Raw genomic sequence first — 22,127 nt, forward strand, 5'->3', positions numbered from 1 at the left:
ACAAGGCTGTCTCTTTTAAATCATTCAGGTTTGGCATACGGGATCGATTTGTTCTGTTATAAGGGTGCCCATTTGGCCCACTCTTGGCACCCAGCTGTTCAGAGTAGGAGGGCCCCTCTGTGGCACTCCTGGTCACAGAGGACACATGCCAACCAGGGTCCATCTGACCTGGCAGCTGGAGGGCTGGCCTGCCCTTTGGGGTGGGCTCCTGCCGGATGTTGCTGCTCCCACTTGAGGCTTGGCTCATGGGGTGAATTCGAATTTCAGTGAAGGAATTTTTGGCTTGTTGAGTTGTTAAGGGCTGAAAGCGAGGATCCGAGGGAGCTGGGTGATTTGAGGCTGAAGAGAGATGTAACAGCTTGCGCAGTGATTTTAATGGCTGGCTCTGAAATAAAAGGAGAGGGTGCATGTAGAATTAAATTGAGAGTAGATCATAGAGCTGGGAGAAGATGTACTTCAGATCCAAGATGCTGTCATGAAGCCAGGGAGGGATGGTATGGGGACAGGGTCAAGTGGCAAAAAGTCCAAACTTGTCTCTCCTTTTGATTATATCCTTCCTTTTTTAAAAAAATAAAATAAATAAATAAACCAAGAGACAAAGGTGGAACATCCCAAGCAGCAGGAAGCCGAGAGAGAGCAAAAGAAGGGCTGGGCATCCTCTCTGTCCGGAGCAGACCTCCCCAGAGCTCGCCTTGGTGCTTCCACTTACACTATCATCTCAATACCAGAATTTACCATTATGACTGCATCTAGATGCAAGAGAAGCCGACAGATAACATTTTAGCTGAATAAGCAATGTAGTAAAGCTCAAATCTTACATGCCTTTATTGCTCTTAGAGTCCCTGGTTAGTGCAGATGGTCAATACAGTGGGATGTTAATGGAACCTTCAAGTCCACCCAGAAGTGGTTCAGAGGCCTGGCAGTCTACTTCTGCACAATCAATCACATGAACACGCAATACAGTGTAGTTTTATTGTGACACACATGCCATGAGTTGATGTTGACTTGAGGACACTGCCAGTCATTCTCTGTTCTCATCTCAGTCTTTCCTATTCCTTTGTATTACAAAATCTTAAAGTTCCTTTTCTGTACTTTTACTTTCTCAAAGGGGGAGGTAAGGTTTGGGCAATAAAAATGCAAAACAAGCAAAAACCGCAATGAATGTAAAATACGTCATTCATAGGAGATCTTCAGTTCTTAAATTGGGATCACAGCTCTCCTGTCTATCTGCTGGGTAGCTGCCGGCCAAACACCCTGTGAACGCTGCACTATGGAGGCAGGAGGCAGAGGCCTGGATATGGTTCTGTCCCTCACTGGCCACAGACTACACACAAGTCCAGAGCCTTGGGCTTCTCACCAGTTAGAAGCGGCTCATTCCCAGCTCCTGTGTGGGTTGCAGAGAGGGCTGCTATCAGAAGAGGTGTGCAACTCAGAAATTTGGGGCTCTCACCACATGCTGACTATTGGATATTGGCACTAGTTCTAGGTGCAGCCCTAGCCTTGGGCACTGCTGACTATCAATCTTCAGAGCACCTCTGCTTCAAGTGCCATGGTACAGAGACATGTACTAAGGGCAAAGGAAAGTCTTAACAAAATATTAAAGATCTCACTGAAAAAAAAAAAAAAAGATCTCACTGAACATTACTATAATTGAAGGACCAATTTTGTTCTGTGATGCAATTCTTGCAATCCAAAGCCATCAGTTTCTGAACTGACCCAACCAGGTCCTGGTATTCTCCATCACAACTCCTGTCTTTTGAAGAAAGCTTTGTGGTTCTCACAGGACCACAAGTGCGCGTGGTCCGCTGCACACTCTAGGCAGCACATACATTCCTTTTTGTAAATGGGTGTGCTAGTGCAATGAGACTCGTGGTGATTTGTATGGCCCTGACCATATGGAACTGCCAAGCAATACCACACATCTGGATTGTGCCGAAGATACAATGGTACCTAAGAAGAGCTTCCTGCCCCCCCCCAAACGGCTCTATAATGAACGTTTTAAAGTTTCATCTTTCTCTTCCCATCGGCCTCCTCCCATCCCTGCTTTAAAGCGGGGCTAGATCTTCAATTGGGCCCTGCTCTCAAAGCTTGGTGCTTTTAAGTCAGATCCACACCCAATAAACTTGGCTTATGGTTCTCGACCCTACTCTGCTCCACCTCTATTACATTGTTTTTGGTGTTGTTGATTGCCATCCAGTCGAGAATGACTCATAGCGACCCTACGAACAAAAGGCCTGAAGCCTTTCTATAACTAACCTCATTTATCAAAGTTCATAGAATTTCCGGAGGCATGCTGTTTAGGAAGTAGATGCCACTCCTGCTTCCAAACTCCTCTTAAACTGGGAGCTCCACGGGTAACCATTATGGCATTTGACTCCCAATGACACAAGGTTCAGCATCACAGCAAACTCAGGTTACCTCTATTGACAGAAGAGTGCTGCACCACTTAGAAGAATGATCCTCAAAAATAATAACCGACTTTTAAATACAAAGGCCCTCCTCAAGGTCTTGTTGACTCTAAACAAGAGGCTTAAATTAAAAAACGACCATTATTGTATGTTGTTGTTGTGTGCCATTGAGTCGCCTGCAACAAATAGTGACCCTATGTACAGCAGCTCTGAACCCCTCCCTATCATGAGCCAGTCTTCTGATTACTATTTCTATTACATTAGAGACAGAAAATAGAAATGATTAGGGATATAGAATGGCAGTTTGGGGACACCATGTTAGTCTAAGTAACAGCTTGTAGGCAAAGAGAGAAAAAAGAAAAACTTTAAAAAGTGGCCCTACTCCTCCTCTCAATCACAGAGATCTTTGATCACTTAGAAGTACAAGAAACCCTACTGTAGCTAAAGGTCATGTGTGTATCTAAAATGATAAAGAAACCATCAATTAACAAAATTAATATGTAGCCATGCTTATTACAGGGCACTGAAAAGGATACATTAGAGTATTTTTAATAAAAAAATAGTTGCTTATAGGAGGCAAATCTCAGTTAATCTAAAAAATGTTCTGATTTGATTGTTGTTTTATGGTTCTATGGGCATAATCCACAGCGAACTGAGCTGCTAACTCAAACACAGAAGACCTCTGGCAGTCTGGGTCCACGGCTGCTTCGTGGGAGGACAACGGGCAATTTCCTCTGGTGTGATTTACAGCCACTGAAAACTCACGAGAGGATCTGCTATGAGTTGGTTCGGATTCAATGGCAATGAATGAATTGACTTTTACTGAATAAATGCAATTAATGCAGCAATTGTTCAATATGTAGTCAATAACACAGCTGTTGGCCTGTTTTTTATCTGAATGAGTACAGCTTTCAGAAATGTCAAGAAAGTTTATCCCATCTGTCTGTCAAGGTCTAATTTATATTCTACCACCTTTAATGGAACTTCAATCTTCCCATAATCTTCACTCATCCTCTCCCCTTTATGCCATGCTTTGCTTTTTACCACAAATGGCTATTTTTGGATCTTTTCTCTCTCCTATCCCAGAGAGCATTTGTGTGCTGGGATTATGTTTTATTCATCCTCCCTCAATCCTCTACTTGCCCAACCCTACACTAATGAAAGTTAACTATTTTCTAGCAGCACACATATCATATTAGAGACAGAAAATGGAAATGATTAGCGATACAGAATGACAGTTTGGAAGATTCCCTGTTAGATACTCTTATACTTAGAAAGGCAAAATTCATTCCAACTCCCAAAATGCATCTGCTTATTAGTGAGAGTACATTCTGGAAGCCTCTCAGTCTTGGCTGTAATACTGAAAACACTTAAAAAATAAAACAAACAAAACCATGTTGCCACTGAGTCAATTCTGACTCATGGTGATAGTGATGGGGCAGAACTGCTGTCCCAAAAAGGTTTCCATGGCTATGACCTTTACAGAGGCAGACTGCCAGGCCTTTCTCCTATAGTTCCACTGGGTGAGTTTGAACTAATCTTCAGGCTAGCTGTCAAGTGCAAACCATCTGCATCACCTGGGGATCTCTGCGGTAACATTAAGGCTACATTTTCTCAACATTGGGCCGCATCCCAGCCGCCTAAACGGAGAGAGCCACTGTAGAGTCTGACAAGCTAGGATGATAAGCCTCACTCACTTGAGTCTGCAGATCTGGGATCTTCTCAGGACGCCACTCCTTTGGTCTGCTGCTCGGGGTGCTAGCAGCGTGAATGGCTTTCTGTAACGTCAGAAGATCTGGGCCATCAGAATTGGGCACCTAGAAAACAACAGGGACAGAGACTAAAAAACGCACACAAAGTTCACTATGCTGTCCAACCACACCCAAGAGGAAAACAAACTCCAAAGCAAATAAAACCAAACCAAAACTCAACCAAAATGAACCAAGAAATAAAAGGGCCCACTAAAAAGGAAACTAAAACTCTCCCAATAGTCACAATGCAAGTGATGCTAGTTCAATTCTGCTGCCTTCTTAATAATTTTCCCTGCATTAGGAAAAATTGGCAGATGTCATGCAGCTGTATTAAAACCTCAACCATTAAAGCATTCCCATGCTGTTAGTTTTAGTCGCTGGAAGAGAGAGCAGTTAAATTGGGCTGTACCAGAAGTTGCTGTTGTAGCCTCATTCCACATTGTAGTTAGGTTATGAACCAGTTCAATAAAAAAAAAAATGCTGTCCTGCTGGGAAAATGATCCAAACACTGTATTTAGTGGGGCCAATGGAGTCTAGTGGGCTTTCGAGGAGAGCAACGAGGGAAGGTGTGGTTTGAATCATATTCCCAAAACACTGCCCAGCACATTTGGATCTAGTATTATGGAAGATGCTAGAAATTTGTGCAATTTTTCAATTCACCAATTTTTGTGAACACCAGAGAGGAAGGCCCAATGCCAAGCAAAAGCCCTGGCTTAAAGTAAAGCACTAGCAAAAGTTAGAGCCCAGGCAAGAAAAGGACAAATCACCATCTACTTGAAGCTGCTTTTTCATGGAGCCTGCTAGCTCACTCAATTTGGCCAATTCAACTTGGTTTCAAAGAAGCAAACTGCAAACCAAGTGTTCAACTTTGTGAGCCAAATGAAAGGATGTCTACTGATTGGATGTATTAATCTAATTCTTCATAGGAGACAAGGGATTTGTGCTATCTGCCAACAACTGGCAAATCAGACAATCCAAACTAGTCTTTCACTAGTTTGTTTAATAGCCTCTTTAACTGATTCAGAAAAATCCAGAATGGCAAACAATTTATAGCTAAGCAAATTTATGGAACTGGCTCAGGTACTTAACTAGCACAAAGAGAGTATGACCCCATGAAAATAAAAGACATGCTGTTGTCATCAGTAAAACAAGTTTACTGGAGCAGTTTTCAGGGCTACCATACGTAAAAATGGGTACCATGGGTGGAGTGACTACAGGAAGCTTTTTCAAAGAAGAACTATGCTTTAAGTGATTCTTTGAGTTAAAAAGAGGAAAGAGGGATTTCTTGATGCTTGGATTCTCCCCGTTGGTGGAATCTGTCTGCAATATAAGATACAAATAAACTAATTGCCAAAAAAATTGCTTTTACTGAAAATACCAGCCCTTGGAAGCCCTCTAATCATTATTACCAGTCATGGAAACATCTCTATGTTGGGCATCTAGAAGGGTTCTTTGCCATTTGTCACCTGGACACAAATATGCCAATAAACTTAAGACATACACAACTTCTGACTACAGAAAGAGTATGTCATCACGGGTAACACCTACAGAAAGGGTGTCCTGAGACCTGCAGGCAACTACTCAAGTTAAGCTTACAAACCATTTAAAGGTTTCTTTCTTTATTTATTAGCAGAAATGGGATTATAATAAAGAACTGTATTTAAAGAGAAATGTATGAACTTTATCCTTTTCCTAATTGTTAAAGACAACTTTGGTAAACTCAAAATAGCCATATAAATTTCCTATTAGGAAAAAAAAAAGATACAGTCTTTGATGAACTTGGTCAACTTTTGAGCCAGAAAACACCACTTGACAGAGAGCTATAACTGGCGATATATCCTGCGATCCTAGTGTTGGCTAAGAAGTTTTGCTCTACATTGTGAGAAATATTTATCCCATGGAAAATATTTGGCACAATTCAGAGTACTGGTTTTCAAGTTGAAGAAACAAGTTCAATTTCATTTCCAGTTGAAATGCAAACTAACTAGGATCCAAAGATGGCAAAATCACCATATGCTCTGAAAGGTTTATGTAACTCTCCGGATATGTAACTGAAGCCAGATTTCCCAAAACAGCATCCAGATTTGCTTGAGTCAAGCCAGGCACCTTTATAACACAGAATTATTTTCTGGGCATCACTTTCCCCATTTTGTATATCTTGTCATAGAATTAGACTGTATATATGGTGGTATCCAGATATTTTTTTGTATGAACACACCAAGACATTAGAGTACAATATCCCATGATTTTCCAATAAAAGGATTGCTAAAGAGGCCAGAAGACAGTTTTCAGGAACACACAGCCAGAGGGTCTTCCCAGAGGTAGGCCCAGGGCATGGGCTGAGCCTGGAAGAGGAATTCAGGAGAAACCAGTTCTACTTTGTCCTAGTGATTATGTGACTGAGCAGACCACAAGTGGTATGAGCTCAGTTCCTAACTTAGTCAGATCAAGGGGTTGAATGAAATTTAAAATCCACCTCAGCTTTAAAATTTCATGCTTCTCTACTTGCCCTGGGCATCCAAGTTTAATGTCTTTGAATTTTATGCAAAGGCCACAAGGTCTTAAACTGTACAATACTCTTTCTTATTTTTCTCCTATAGAGTTGTAGAAAATGAAAACCAAAATCATTTTACTTTTGTTTACTTGCTCACTGAAAGAAGGCTGAGTTACCCAAACAGCCTTACGAGCCTGAGATCTGGCATGCTCGGCTTAGTGTCCTTTGCAAATCTTACTCTCAACACTAAGGCCCTTAATTGTTTTCACCTTTTAATTTAAAAAAATATAAAGGTTTAAATAGTAATTGTTCTGAAAGGCTTAAGGCATTATGGTCTGTTAAGACACATTTTGTAGTTAATTTACAAATTATAAAAAATGAAAGAGCCATAAAAAAATAAATTCAAGTTAAAATAAAATTGAAAGGATGTTACATGTTGCCACTGAGTCAATTCCAACTTATAGTGAAAGAGTAGACAGGTGACAGAAGCTCTCCAAGGCTGTATTCTCTATGGAAGTAGATTGCTAGATCTTTCTCCCGTGTAGACACAAGGTAGGTTCAAACTGTCAACCCTGTGGTTAGCAGCCAAACACTGGGCTTTCTGGAAAAAGATTCTAGGTGATAGATATTTTCTTATATCCTCTTACTTATACCATCTCCAACCAACCAATTCATTGCTGCCGAGTTGGAACTGACGCACAGCTGACTCACCGATGGGTTTTCAGTGGCTGTAAATCATGTGGGAGGAGACTGCCCAGCTTTCCCTCATGGAGCAGCTAATGGATTTGAACCTTCTGCCCTTAGCTGGCAAAGCAACTCCTTACCCAAAAGGCCACAAGAATACCCTATGCCACCTAGACATTTCAAATGCAGACTAGATTTTGAACAATAGTCAGTCAGCCTGTATACAGCCTACTTATGGCCTGGTGATCCAGGTGCGGTAGGTTTAACATTGGTCTAATGCAGACAGAGACCAAAAGCTAAGTCTCCACCTCAAAGCACCTTCAACTCTTTGATCCTTTCTAGTTGCTATCACTACATCTCCACACTGTGGCTGAACACCAACCTATGATTAGGGATAACAAAAAAGCCTTGCAATAAAATGACAGTGCACAGGGGAAGATGGCCTCAAATGAACGTTCATAAAAGATAAGGATGGTCTATAGACAATGATAAAAGCTTTCTTTTATTAGCACTTGGAATATTTTAAACTTCCCTAGGTTAAACCAGGTCTATTTCATTCATCTTGTCTAAATAATAAATGCAGTAATATTTAACCAACCAGCACTTTAATTTGACACTCTAAGAGAGTTTTGATGAGAGATATAAGCAGGTGTTTTGTTTTTTTTAAATGAGAATTTCAGAACTATTACACAGCCATTATAATGTAAACAATAATTTGTGTAGTAACTTACATATTGTGCTTGTGTTATCACATATGTTATAGCTATATATAGACATAGGAAGCAGGAGCGGCATCCACTTCCTAAACCACATGCCTCTGGAAACTCTATGAACTTTGATAAATGTCGATAGTTATAGAAAGGCTTCAGGCCTTTTGTTCATAGGGTCACTATGAGTTGCGTTCAACTCGAGGGCAATTAACAACAACAACAACAACATATAGGAATAGGTATAATATTAAAGGCTAGGATAAAAATTTGCATTAGACATAATTATTATTAAAGACAAACTAAAAAGCCTTTCCTTCCATAAATACATGCATAAGCTAAAAAAAATCAGAAGAAAATACACCAACATCCTAAAACTGTTGGCAGTAGTGGGGTTAAGATAAAAAAAAAATAGTATTTTTCTTTTTCTTAATTTTTCTTCTGTAATGAACTCATAACTATTCTAAAATGAAATAAACTTCACAAAACAAGCAAGTAAAAGAACATTCTAGATAGATAATCCAGAAAGGCTTTGTTAATATTTTGAAAGCATTTGTAAGACAAAAATCCTTACTTTGGGTAACTATGTTATTATAACCTCTCTCACCTTTACTTACCATGAAGTCACAATCCTAGAATTTGAACATTGAAAGGACTCAGAAACGCTGAGTTCACCTCTATCCATTTTAGAGATGGAATCATGAGGTGTGTCTGAACAAGACATTTAGAGTATGTTTTTTTCCTTATGAAAATACATTCAGTGTTATGAAAACTAGAAACAAAGCCATTTAAAGTGACTAACTCAACCTTGTCTAGTCTAAAAGATGCTACGAAGTGGAGGGAAAAGAGGTCTCTTTTGGGGTGAAAAATGGTTCCTCCACTGTCCTGTCAGTGTGGCTTACCATGCGCTATTTGTCACTAACTAGCAGGACTCTGCTCGGGTGGGTCAATGAAGGGATGTGCACAACCCCACGCACTCGCTCCTCCCTACGTGCAGGCAGAAGGGTCTCTGAAGATAAGGTACATTCTATCTCATGGTTCAAAGATGTTCATGTTTCTCCAATAATGCAAGCTTTGAAATCACAAATAATCCTCTCCTCTCTGGGACTGGACAGCTCAGAAACACACTTAGCAATAAGGGAATTTTACAACCGGTCACTGGAGAATAAAGAATGATAATTATTTATGCATGTCAATATTTGAGCATAAATCTAAACCTTTTCTCATGCTCATGCTTCCTATACTCTAAACACATGTGAAGAAATAAATTTGGCAGATTAATAATTTTTATATGAACAATGCACTTGGATAGAAAGTTTATTCAGGGAGTTAAAAGGATAGTTTTCTCCCAAATTAATCTCTTAATTCTGCTGAATTTAGAGAGAGAAGGACAGTTGTACAGAATTTCAGAGTCTTATCTAATGTTTCTTTCTCAAGTCCCAAAAATACCCCAGATAATTTTTATAGGTGTGTACAAGTGTAAAATGTTCACAGAATAATGCCCAAAATATATGCCATGGTATACAGAAACAGGCCTTCTACTTACTGTTTGAGATTTCTTCTTTTTCTTTTTCATTGACCTGAAAAAACCTTGCTTCTCCTTTTCCTTGAGTTGCTCAGAATGACTAATACTTTCAGGACTTTTCCTAAATGGGAAGACATTTTTATCATATTTCAATCATTCTCTTACCATAGGGCACATAATAACGAATACTGAAAATGTAAGACACCAAGTTCAAACAGCCACAGAGAATCCAGTTCATGTGTAAAAGTGCTCTCAAAAAGCCCAGAAGGAACTGTAGTTAATGATTCACAGCCATGGCTAATGATTCTCCATCCTTTGGCAGAGCTCACTCAAGCTAGTAATTTAAGCATTATTTAAAATGATCTGTAAGTCCTCTGCAGAGTCATTGCCATGCTGTGGGAAGTCTTCGGATCAGAGATTCTGAAAAGGGCTTGGTTTCAAAGATACCTCTTCTGTAACCTTCCAAACAGCAGAAATGTTTTCAATATTGTAACTCTCCAAGGATATGGCAGAAATACTTCTCATACTTTCATTTTCCCATTTATCTTTTAAAAAGAACAGCTTAACAAGATGGTTTATGGTCAGTTAGCAATGTATCACATTATCAAAGATAAAAAAAATTCAATGCCTTATATTTTTTTTAAAAAATCACTGCTACTACAGAAATATCAGAAACAAAAGTAAAAACAATTACTTGAAAATTTCTTTATAAAAGTTTTCTCTCACTCTAAGTTACTAAAAGAGATTAAAATGTAGACAAAATGAATGCTTCAATACAAAACACTCATGACATTAAGTTGAGTATCAGGTATTTTAATAAAAATAGAAGTTATTAAAAGACAGAAAACAGGATAACTTGTTCCCTATAAATTAGTTATTTTTACATTAAAATAAAACACTTATATATTATTTAATTTACAGTTTTTATAAAGCAATTCAACGTGTTTTTTTTTTACATTTGAAAATCTACAAAACTGTAGAAAGTCATTTTCCCAAATGATTAGATTTCTTCTATTAGCTAGTCTTCAAAATCAACAGTGGCAGAAACGTTAAAGATGACAGGGTTGGTTCTTACTTATGGTTTCGGGATATCTAACATAGCTAGTAGAATATTTTTTTAAAACATGAGCAAAGTCATATCGTACCTTAAGTGATTAAATCTTTATGAAGACTGAAAACATCTATATGAGCAATAGCTGAGTCACATCTCACAGAACACACCTGAAGTCTGTCTCAGATTGAACTGTGTCCCTCCTAACTATATGTATGTTATGTCCTAGCGTAGTTCCTTGGCACCAGGGAAGACCTAGGCACACGGAGATCTCCAAGGAACATCAGGACTGAGGCTCCTGACGGCGACGCAGACCTTCCTCCATACTCATCAGAGAGAGAATGCCTTCCCTACACCCACTGCTCGCCTCCTAAACTGTAAGAGAACACAATTCTGTTTGTAAAACCATTCACTTATGTTCCCTCTCTTACAGAAAGCATAGATAACTAAGACAAAGTGAATAAAAAGTAGCCATATTTTAAAAGAATAGTCAAAAGAGCTCTGGTGGCCTAGTGGCAAGAAGCTGCACTGCGATCCCAGAGGTGTGCTGTTTGAATCCATCAGATGCTCTACTGGAGAAGGAGGGGCAATCTCCTCCTGTACCAGTTGGATCTGATTTGACGGCACACACACACACAAAATAAATTTTTAAAAAAGAATAGTCAAACTATAATACAAAGTAAAGAAAGCAGGATTCAAAATTTTCTTCATGCTGTTACACAAACTGTATTTACAAAGGTATATAAAAGGGTGTCTCTTATTTTAGGTATAAAGATTGTTTCTATTTGGTGCCACTGAGTTGACTACGACTCCAAGCCTCCCTATGAACAACAGACCTGAACCCTGCCCTGTCCTGTGCTATCCTTATCTTCCCTGTCTTGCCTGAGTCCATCCTTGTAGTCACCGTATCAATACATACAAAGGTGCAAAGGTGCAGACATGGATTTAAAAGAAAACATCTTAGTAATTATCATCACTGAGTTGTGAAATTATTGCTGACTTAGTTTCTTCGTTATAATTTGAACAAAGAAACATGTATTGCAGATATCACGAAAAGGTCTTCTAAACCATAGAAAATGTCTCAGGACCAAGGGAAATGATTTCAAAGAGAGAGAGAACCAGGAAGTAAAAACCTATGGCTAAAAACCCCCAACAACCCAAAAACAAAAACAGAACCCCAACAAAACCACAAACCTATGGCTGCTTGATAATTTGGAGCAATGATATTTTCTTCTGAAGTGTTTGGCTTAAAAGTTAATGAGAATGCCAAGGAAGTAAAAACAGGTACTGGAGGTCCAAGAGTTTCTGAAACTCATTAGGAACTGCAATTTTAAATGCTGAGATAGGGCCAGATTCTGAAGAGAAAGTTTTGGTAAAATAGAGCCAATAAGGTGACTAGTGCTGGAACACAGAATGAGGATGTGTTTCCAGTTTTGGAATGTAGCAAACTTCAGATATGCTGTGACGTGTGGAATGGAGACTTTAAGTGCGGCGTTGTATCGTGGGATACTGTTCCTTCCGGGAACAGACTGGACCTAAGCCTTGGTGTTTGAAATTTCTGAGGGCAAGGATCTGGGATTAAGGAGATGCAAGCCTCTTCCAGGAGGTCTGAAGACAGGCTGGATTACACTCAATTTCAGTCCAGTGAGGGCTCTAGGGACCACAGCACAGCAGTTCCTGAGCAGCGTTGCTTGCTCGAGTCACAAAAGCATGAATATAAGGATTAGCAGGAGCCTTTGAGAACAGTTAGTTCAACCAGTAGGACTCTTCAATGTTCTGGAAGTTCGAGAGGTTAAAGAATGTGCAGGCTTATGCTACAGCTTATGCCCTTCTAGAATGTTTACACATACCCTAGAAGTGCAGCAGAATGCTCAGATTTACAGGGAGGTTTGGCAAGCAGAATAAAAGTCTAAGAAAACATCAAAGGTTTGCCAAGGGTCAGCAGTGAGAGTGTCTCTGTCAACAAGCCAGTCTCTGAGAAGGATGTGAGCAGGTCCATCATGACCATGAGCACGGCCTAGGAAGCTGCCCGGGCAGTGCAGGGAGAATGCTACTGGGCATCCTCTGGGCAGGAATCCTGGGGAGAAAGCAGGGTTCCGGATGGCAAGAGGAGAGCCCATCCAGGATGAGAGACAGTGGGAAGAAAGAGAGGAGTTGGGGGTAGGTCATTTGACAGAAGAAATTATGCACTCTCTCTGTAGGGTTTGCATTTTACCATAATCTGAAACATAGGGAAGATGTGTTAAAGACCCTTTGCTGAGTCTTTAACAAGGTGGCAGGCCAAGACTCAGGCAGGGAAAGATCCCAGAAGCCATGCAAGGAGAGAATTTCCCTTATGTGAGAGGTTTAACTTTCAGGTGGAGAGAGAGAGAGAGAGGGAGAGAGGGAGAGAGGGAGAGAGGGAAAGAGGGAGAGAGAGAGCAAGCAAGCACAAAAGACAGACGGAAGACAGAACAAGTTCAATGAAGAGAGGGATGGATGACAGAAGAGAGAAAGAAGAGAGAATGGAGACAGACAAGGAGAAGCTGCTGCAAAAAAGCAAGGGATAGAAGCCTTAGAAGAGACTGAGCAACAGGAAGGGAAATGGGGAGCTGCTTGGATACAGGCATCTGAAAAGCCCCATACTGTACAAAGTAATAGAAGGACACCTTCATGTTGGCATGAACTGGTCCTGAACCAAACAGGGAGCTCTGGCGACTTGCTCTGTAGAGAGCGGCACTGCTTGCCAAAGGCCAAATCTCCATAGCTGGTACAATCCACCGGTGGTTCCCAAAGGAGAAAGATGGGCCAGCTCCAGCACAATTTACAGCATCCCAAGAATCAGCTGCACGGTCAACTCTGAGTTGCTGCTGACTCCACAGCAATGAGAAGAAAGAGACACTGAACTGAATGGGCTAGAGATCATTTATAGATCGTGGTCTCAGACAACCAACAGCTGTCTGCCCAGCTAAACGTAGAGGCCTCTGCCAGGTCTCAGAGGAGCAACAAAGGAGAAGAGCAGGAGTAGAGGCTGTGTGTTCCGGACCATCCATTTCTTCTCTCCAGTACATTATCTGGAGTGGCAGCTCTGGTAAGAACAGATAGGGGTGGAAAACTATATGTAGAAAACTCAAGCAAGATCCACATCTCACTCCATACACAAAAAAACAACTCACAGTGGATCAAGGACCTAGTGCTAAAACCAAGGACTAGAAACTTCATTAGAGAAAAGCTTGGAAGAACCCTAGAAGTCCTAATCCACAGCATGAACAGTCTTCCAAGCATTCTGAAAAATCAACAACCAGGAGAGCATAAAATAGATGAATGGGAGCTTCTAAGAATCAAACCCCTATACACATCTAAAAACTTCTCCAACAGGGTAAAAAGGGAAGCCATAGACTGGGGGGGGGAAATATTTGGCAATAACATGCCTTATAAGGGACTTATATCTAGAATTTATAGAATACATGAGCACCACAACAAGATAAACATCCCAACTGAAAAACAGGCACAGGATATGAACAGACACTTCACCAAAGAAGACATTCATATGGTGAAAAAACACATGAAGAAATGTTCAAAATCCCTAGCTCTAAGAGAGATGCAAATCAAAACAACTTGAGATATCATCTCACCCCAGTCAGAATAGCAAAACAGAACAGCAAGCAACAAATGCTGGTGAGGTTGTGGAGAAACTAGAACCCTTATTCACTGTTGGTGGGAATGTAAAATGGTGCATCCACTCTGGAAGGCAGTATGGCGCTTTCTCAAAAAGTTGCAAATAGACATCCATTTGACTCAGCAATCCCACTACTGGGACTATATCCTAAAGAAACCAGAACTGCCACCCAGGCAGGTATATGCACACCCATGTTTATTGCTGCTTTGTGCACAATAGCAAAGAGTTGGAAACAACCCAAGTGCCCATCAATAAATGAATGGATAGAGAAGTTGTGATATATTCACACAATGGAATACTATGCTGCATTGAAAAGAAGGAACTAATGAAATATTACACAAAATGGGTGACCCTGGAGGACATGATGTTGAGTGAAATATCTCAGTCATAAAAGGACAAATACTGTTTAGTGCCACTGTTGTAAAAGGGGACTGATATTGGGGTTGGGAGAAAAGGGGATAAATAATGTATACTGTGTTTAAAAAGATGAGGGAGAGAACTGTTTAAAAGGAAAATACGATTAGGTATTATTTTCGTGACAAGACTCCAGAAAAAAAAATTGCAGAAAAAGAAGTGTATAGTAAAGTGGACTGTGAACCTGGGGGCGGGGGGTGCTGTATAACAATGAAATAATTTTTTTTCAAAGAGGAAATTGAACTTGGGGATGGGTAGGTAGGGAGGAAAATGTACAAGAATGAATGAATGGAAAAAATGGGAAGAATACATTGTTATATATTTAAGAGATACACACACACACATATATATAATTTTTTAAGAAAAAGAACAGATGGGAGGGTGCAAGGCTTACAATGGCTCCTTTCTGCAGTTATATCAATCAAGTCCACTCTAACACAACAACTCTTTCCCCAAAAAGTCAAAAGGAAAGAGAGAACTCACACAGAGGAAGGAATTGAAGCTGACATCAAGTATGCCAACTTCTCTATGTGGAAGAGCTTCTGGGTATTGCAAATAATTAAGGATCTGGAAAGGCTGGAAATGGGGTCCATCCAGAGGAGCCTTGAAGGAAAGACCTGGTGATCAACTCAGGACAAATCAGCCTCTGCAAACCCTGTGGAGCACAGGCCTATTCTGACACACGCAGGGTCGTCATGAGTCAGAGTCGGCTCACTAGCAACTGGTAAGCGGTGCTTTCACTGTGTCAGTCCCTCTTTTAGGTAGTAACATACAGCCTGGCCTCAAGCTGCCCAGCCACTCATCGGGGGAGAGACCCACAGATGTGACAGAAAGAACAGGGTGCTGGCATGGTAAGATTGCAGAGATTTAGTCTAATCCCCTGGGAGCAGTATGGACGAAGAATTCAAGAGATGAGGGGCATTACCCTGTGACGTCTGGCCTGCCACCTCCCCTTCCTGGACAGTGTAATCTAAGTGGTCTGAGGAGAGAAAGCAAGGGAATAATTCAAGAGGAAGAATAATGCTGCGTGTTACCGTGACGTGTCAAGAATGGATACCAACATATTCACAACCTTACAAGAAGAAAAAGACAGGACTGTGTGAGCGAGTTACAGCACGTCTTACCTCCTGGGGTTTCTAATTAATTTGGTTTACTGCTTAAGTATAAATTTTTTTTAAAAAAATCTAATTTTGATGTCAGTATTTCTAAACATGTTTACACACCATGTTTTTAAGCAAAGCAAAAGCAGCCTATCTAATATACACACACTCTACATGATATAAATGGATATAAACTGCATGTACGAAATCATTTGATTTTCTCACTGGGGGCATGAGGAAAGACAGAAATCACCCTCTTCTCTCCATGGCCATTACTCAGGGTCTGTAATGTTGCCTGTGACTATTTCTTGTGCTGTACATCAAAGAATACACAGGCTCGGAGTGAGGATAGTACAGGATGCTGACCACATTAACTCTCATCTGCCTTGTTCGGAGACATTCTGACTTCTTCCCCAGCTCTTAACTGGGTTATGAATAGCTGAGATGGTCAGAATAACATCTCTGGACATGATACTACAACATTCATTATTTAAAATGTGACACAATACTATTTTGCCATTAAATAAATGCATACATCACACAAGTGGTCTCTTCCTAAAGGATCTTTTTATTAACTGTGATTTTAGGGAAAGTTGATGAAAAGGATGGCTTTTCTTTCATTCACTGATACACCCTAAGGGATAATTTAAAGTACTACCATACTACTATCAAGAAGAACTAGATTGCAGTTGTGTTATTAGGTGCCATCTGAGTTAATTCCGACTCACAGAAACCCTTAGAACAATAGATCGTGATGCTGCACTCCCTCAGAATGTCCAGCAAGCTTAAGCACATTGTTGCAGTGACCAGGTCGACCCACCCTGCCAAGGGGCTTCCTCGCCTTCTCTTATCTTCTACTTTTCAAAGCATGATGGCTTTCTCATGGACTGGCTCTCCTGACTACATGCCTGAAATGGGTGACAGGCAGTTCCACCATCCTTGCCCTCCAAGAGCACCCTGGCTGTACTCTTTCAAGACAAGACTGTGTTCAGGCAAGTGATCACGGAGGAAGAGAAAGTCCCCTTGTGATCACAGCAAGGCTCTTTTGAGTAAAGTTTTTCTGACCGTAAACTATCCCCCTCAAATAAACCATGTGGTAAACAAAACAGACGTACTATTCAAGAAACAAACAAGTTCAGAATGTTGCTGTTAGGTGCCACTGAGTTGAGTAGGACTCACCGGGACCCTATAAACAACAGATCTGAACCCTGCCCTACCCTGCGCCCCCCTCACAATCTCTTCATTGTGCCAATCGGTCTTGCTGAGGATCTTCCTCTCTTTCATTGACACCCCCCCTTTTCTCAGCAGGATGTCTTTTTCTAAAGACTTGTTCGTTCTGACCACATGCCCAAAGGATGTGAGATGAAGTTTTACTCTTTGCCTCTAAGGCGTACTCTGGCTGCATTTTACCCAGACATATCTGTTTGTTCTGTTCAGGATGAGTCAAGCCTAATTACTGATGATGTAGACTGAGTGAGATGTGCTGTGGAGAAGGGAAATGTCAGGCCGCATTATCATGAGGGGCACTGAGAACAAAAGGCGGCCAATTCATCCCTGGCAATGACGATCTCTCTCTAGGCCTTGTAACAATAGACCCACAGGAAGGAGGAGGAGCTGATCAAGAGTCTGCTCAAGTTTACGGTTTCCATTTTACACCTGATTCTTTTGAAAACAACTGTTTTCAGGTTTCTTCAGATAACCATGTCTAAAATGGCATTTGAACGGATTATTAAAACCCTCCGGATTGATACTGCCTGTACCCCATTTGGAATTAATTTTGATATGGCCTATGTGATTTTTGTAGGAGCCCCAGTGGTGTAGCAGGTTAGGAGTTGGGCTGCTAATCAAAAGGTTGGCAGTTTGAACCCACCAGCCATTCCTTCGGAGAACGATGAGGCAGTCTGCTCCCATTAGGATTTACATCTTGGGAAAATGGCTGCCACGAGCTGGGATCCACTCAGAGGCAGTGGATTTATGCTGCTGGGTAATTAATGCTCTTTTAAACCACCACTGCTTCTTCACACAGCGACTGAGAGGGAGACAAGGCCTGCTGAACCTGTGAGTTTATCAAAGGCACACCTGAAAAGCATCAGCTCTGAGAACGAAAAGGAACTGTCCTTGTGCACCCATGTTAGTTTAAAGTGTACCTCTTCAACCTACCATGCAGCACACACCGAGCACCAGGAAGAAGGATGCACTCAACTTTATCAGCAACCTCGGAAGGTGTAGGTGAAACACCAGACAGGCCAGACTGAAGTTCGATGACACTAATGGTAACAGCTGCCCTCTGCTAACTTTAACGAGTCCCTTGGGGCCAGGCACTGCAGTAGGAGCTTCCCATGCATGACCTCACTTACTTCCACATTAGCCAGAAGAGGAATGTGGCATTCTTAGCTTGACATTAGAGAAGAACTCGGGCCAGAGAGAACTCACAGGGCTTTAGTGGAATCAACCAACATATCCATCCTATCTAGAGTTCCAGTGCTTAACTGCTAATGTTAAAACCATCTCATTTTGGAAATGAGGCATTGGATGTAAAGTATACATGCAATTTTTAAAAAGAAATTACTTTTTATGCTTTTTTCCTGAATAATCAAGTTATTTTCACCATTGGGTACAAAAATATTGAAATCTTGGCATGGCCCTGTGTTGCGGAATGTTGGGGAGTAAAGGAGGATTTCTGGCCAGGACAGATAGCCTAAGCTCCTGGTAAGTACAAGCCTCCCAACGGCCTTTAATACGGGGTAGAGAAAGCTCCCCTGTATTTGTCTGTACCGCCTTGAGAAAGCTCTCCATCTGGGAAGATGGCTGCTGAGTCTGTTGAGCTGGGAGTGGTCCGCATGAGGCTGAGGTTCTCCTAGCCAATCCACATGTCCCACATCTGTGAGCCTACCCTATCCTGTCTTCCTGTTTATAAGTGCACTGCAGATCCCAATAAAATTGAGCTGGATTGACTCTGATTCTCTCTCGGAGTGGTGTATCTCTGTCGTGCTTAACCTGATCAGGTGTCGCTGTAGGCTGCCAGCAAACCGACAGTGACAGCCCTGTCAACAGGGTCCTGTATGTAAAACCACACAGGGTCACAACACTGAGACAGGCCCTTCTATTGCTTCTGGTGATAAACATCAGAGACGGAATGTCTGAGAGGCCACTGTTAGTGTGAATTTGGTTTGTTCAGTTATGTACTTAGGAACGTTCTATGAGGTGTGCTGTCTCCCATCATGTGTAGACCCTGGCAGCCTTTCTGAGCAACTGAGAAAGAAAAGTCTACATTATTAATAAAAAAGTCTAATAATGTCCTTATTTCCCATATGTGCTAACAGAGCTTCACATACCTTATAATTCTCTCCTTAAATTTTTATTACAGCTTAAAGGAGAACAAAATTTGCATGCAATTTTCACTGACTACCATTATACCTTTATTATAAAGGACTATTTCTTTATTGCTACCATTTTTACCCCAAATAAGAATTAGATGGTATAGAAGTGGAGTCAGAACCAATTGAGGTCTGAATCCTGGCTCCCTCCTCCATGTTAGTGGCTGTCCAGGACCTGTCATGTTGATTATTTTTCCTTAGGGTCAGTTTTCTTACCTGTAAAATGGGAATAATCTCTAAAAAAAAGGTTGGCTTTGAAAACTGGCAGAAACAACATAAGTGCTAAGCAGAGTGTCTGGTATGTGGCTTGATGCCAATAAAAGAGGGAGGAAATAAAAGAAGTCCTTCATGCCAGCAGAAAGACAAGAAAGACTCATGAAGAATTTATTGATTCTGGAGCTTCATCTTTTACATGATGTTTAACAAAAATGTTGAATTTTTTAAAAAAAACAACTCTAAGTCATGATCAACCTCCCTCTAGGGAAAGAAAAGGCTTGGTAGTATAATGAGCCTTAAAGTCTACCCAGAACCCATTTGAGCTCTCAGATATACAAGAAAGCAGTAGCATAAGGACAAAGCAAAATACTTACCATGGATCAAAGGCTGTTTGTCTTTTGGAGTGGTTCGTTCCAGAACTGCTCTCAGAGGGTAGGGAAGAAACTCTGGTTGACACATTATTTTCGTGAAAAGAATTATCTGGACGTGGTGATGGCACTAAACAAAGGAAAAGTAAGTCCCTGATGTACTTTTTTGATCAGAGCAGTACCCACACTATTCTACTGCATTTTCTCTAACACAAATCAAGCAAACCAATGCAAACCATCGGCTGCCTTTTGGAAAGCTTCTTATGTTTTCTCAAGGGGGAGATGCTCCAGGGAATTCTCTCTCTTCCCACTGCTTATTGTAACATTAACTTGCCAATGGTCAGTTCACACCAGGAAATATGTAGGCAAAACATAAACCTGGCCAGTCAGCTGACACATTCAAGAGTATAAATATAATATCCTGTACCACGAACCCCCTGTCACTGTGCTGACATTCTTCGAAATGGACCCAACTTTGCAAAATCTATTCTTAGTCTGAAGTGATTCTTAACAACATGTATGCTGCAATGTATGGACTATAGCTTAAGCCTTCACACTTGGGAGAAGTATCAATCTTTTATTCAGTTATTTGCACAAAGATATTATTTCTTCTCTGATATCTTAATCCAAGAATGAGCAGAAAGACAAACTACAATATGTGTAAGCAAATATGTCCCTATTTGTTTCCTGGAGGCATTCTTCTATGCCATTGTCTATGCTTGGTCTTAAATAAAAACAAACTTTATGAAAAAGGAAAATATATATGCTGTATATAAAGATAAATGAAGTCATTGGACTTGACATACGACCATAGAAATGGGACATATTTTGTGGAAACATCAATAATACTTCGGCAATACTGTCATGACTGGTCTCTAGATGTTTCCTCTAGTTAAATCTTCTATTTCTGCACTTTTGGATGAAAATGTACTAATGTCAAATCCATAAGTGGACTTATGAGGTGGGTAAATGAGTTGCTTAAATTTTAAAAAAATTACTGGCAATCAAAACAAAACTGCATTTCCAGATTACTACTTTATATTAATATTTATATATTCTAGAGATAGGGATGGCAATAATACATGTCTATCTTGGCAGTAAAATTGACAATGATAGAAGAAAAGGGGTGTGCTCATGTACACTATATTTTGTTTTAATAAACTTGAGTCAGAGCTCAAATTTTTGTTCCATAGATTCCAAATTAATTCCAGTATCAGGGGAAAAAATGTACTGAAAGAATGCCTATGCATGTCCAAAAGAAGTGGGGTTGGGAGGAAACCGAATAATCAAATTATTCTCTATACATTGACTACTGAGTAACACATCGATGCATTTCTTCAAGAGCTCTAATGGCATAATGGTTACATGCTTGGCTGCCAGCCCCAAGGTAAGTGGTTTCAGTTCTACCACTTGATTCATGAAAGAAAGACAGGCACTCTGCCTTCCTCCAAGCTTTCCAGTCTTAAAAACCCTTTTGGGGTAGTTCAGAATGAGTCAGAATCCATGCAAGGGTAATGATTTCTAGGCATTTATTTAGTTCAGCTTCCTGATGAAAATGGCCATGCTTCTCCCCAATTCTTACTCCTTGCAGCCGTCCTCCTCAAACACAAGTAATAACAGGCACTGAGTGTGATAGGCTGAAAAAAGGGTATGGTGACTCTTAAAAGCTTTAAGTAGCTGAGCCTTCTCAACCCCAGGACCTTGCTCTTGCCCTGCTTTCAATCTCCCTCCAAGAGGCTGGAACGCCCTCGGTCTTTATACTCCATTATCATAACAGCTACTGAAAGGTACTACTCTTTTCTACTAATGTCCAGAATTCTTATGACCCCACAAGCATCTGGTTTAGTTGCTTGTTAAAAATCAAAGTCCATTTGGAAAATCATGCAAGCACTGTTGACGATTTCCTTGAGGTCGTGGAGCTCTGAGGGCACAATGTGCAGTGTGCCGCGCTGCTAACCATGATTCCCTGAAGCCGTGTGACAGGTATCTGCTCAACTGTGCCAGGCAGTGTGCTAGTCCATGAGGGTGAAGGAAGGGAAGGAGGAGGAGAAATGCGGATGACTGGTCAGCGCAGCACAGACAAGGTATGGGAACCACTGATGGTAAGACAAAACCCAGGGCAGGGCCCTAAAGTAGAAGTCTTAAAAGGAAGGGACCCAAATAGCAGGGGGAGCAGTGCCCTTCAGGCTAGATGTTTTAACTTCCACAAGCTGGACCTCTGAGAGGCAAAGAGGGGGTTGGGGGGCAGCAGTTAAAGAATAAGGGGTTCAGCTTTTTCCTGATGCCAATGGGAAGCCACCAAAGGAGACAAGATAGAGGACTGGGATTGGAGAACGGAGGGTAAGGAAGCCTGCCTGCTATACTTTCTCCTTCT

General features: G+C 40.9%; 1 protein-coding gene across 1 annotated transcript in view; it reads right to left on the reverse strand.

The window, feature by feature from the left end:
• CDKL5 (cyclin-dependent kinase-like 5) overlaps window positions 1-22,127 on the reverse strand; it is a 150,553-nt gene that overhangs the window by 2,257 nt on the left and 126,169 nt on the right. Inside the window, exons 14-17 of the mRNA XM_006893829.1 lie at window positions 19,760-19,883; window positions 9,591-9,690; window positions 4,106-4,225; window positions 3-385 (exon numbers count right to left, since the gene is read on the reverse strand). Of these exons, the coding sequence (XP_006893891.1) occupies window positions 3-385; window positions 4,106-4,225; window positions 9,591-9,690; window positions 19,760-19,883 (727 nt within the window). The remainder of the gene's footprint in view (window positions 1-2; window positions 386-4,105; window positions 4,226-9,590; window positions 9,691-19,759; window positions 19,884-22,127) is intronic.

This window comes from Elephantulus edwardii, unplaced genomic scaffold (assembly GCF_000299155.1).
Source record: "Elephantulus edwardii isolate Elephantulus edwardi_28Jun2011 unplaced genomic scaffold, EleEdw1.0 scaffold00131, whole genome shotgun sequence".
In the NCBI taxonomy this organism is placed as follows: Eukaryota; Metazoa; Chordata; class Mammalia; order Macroscelidea; family Macroscelididae; genus Elephantulus; species Elephantulus edwardii.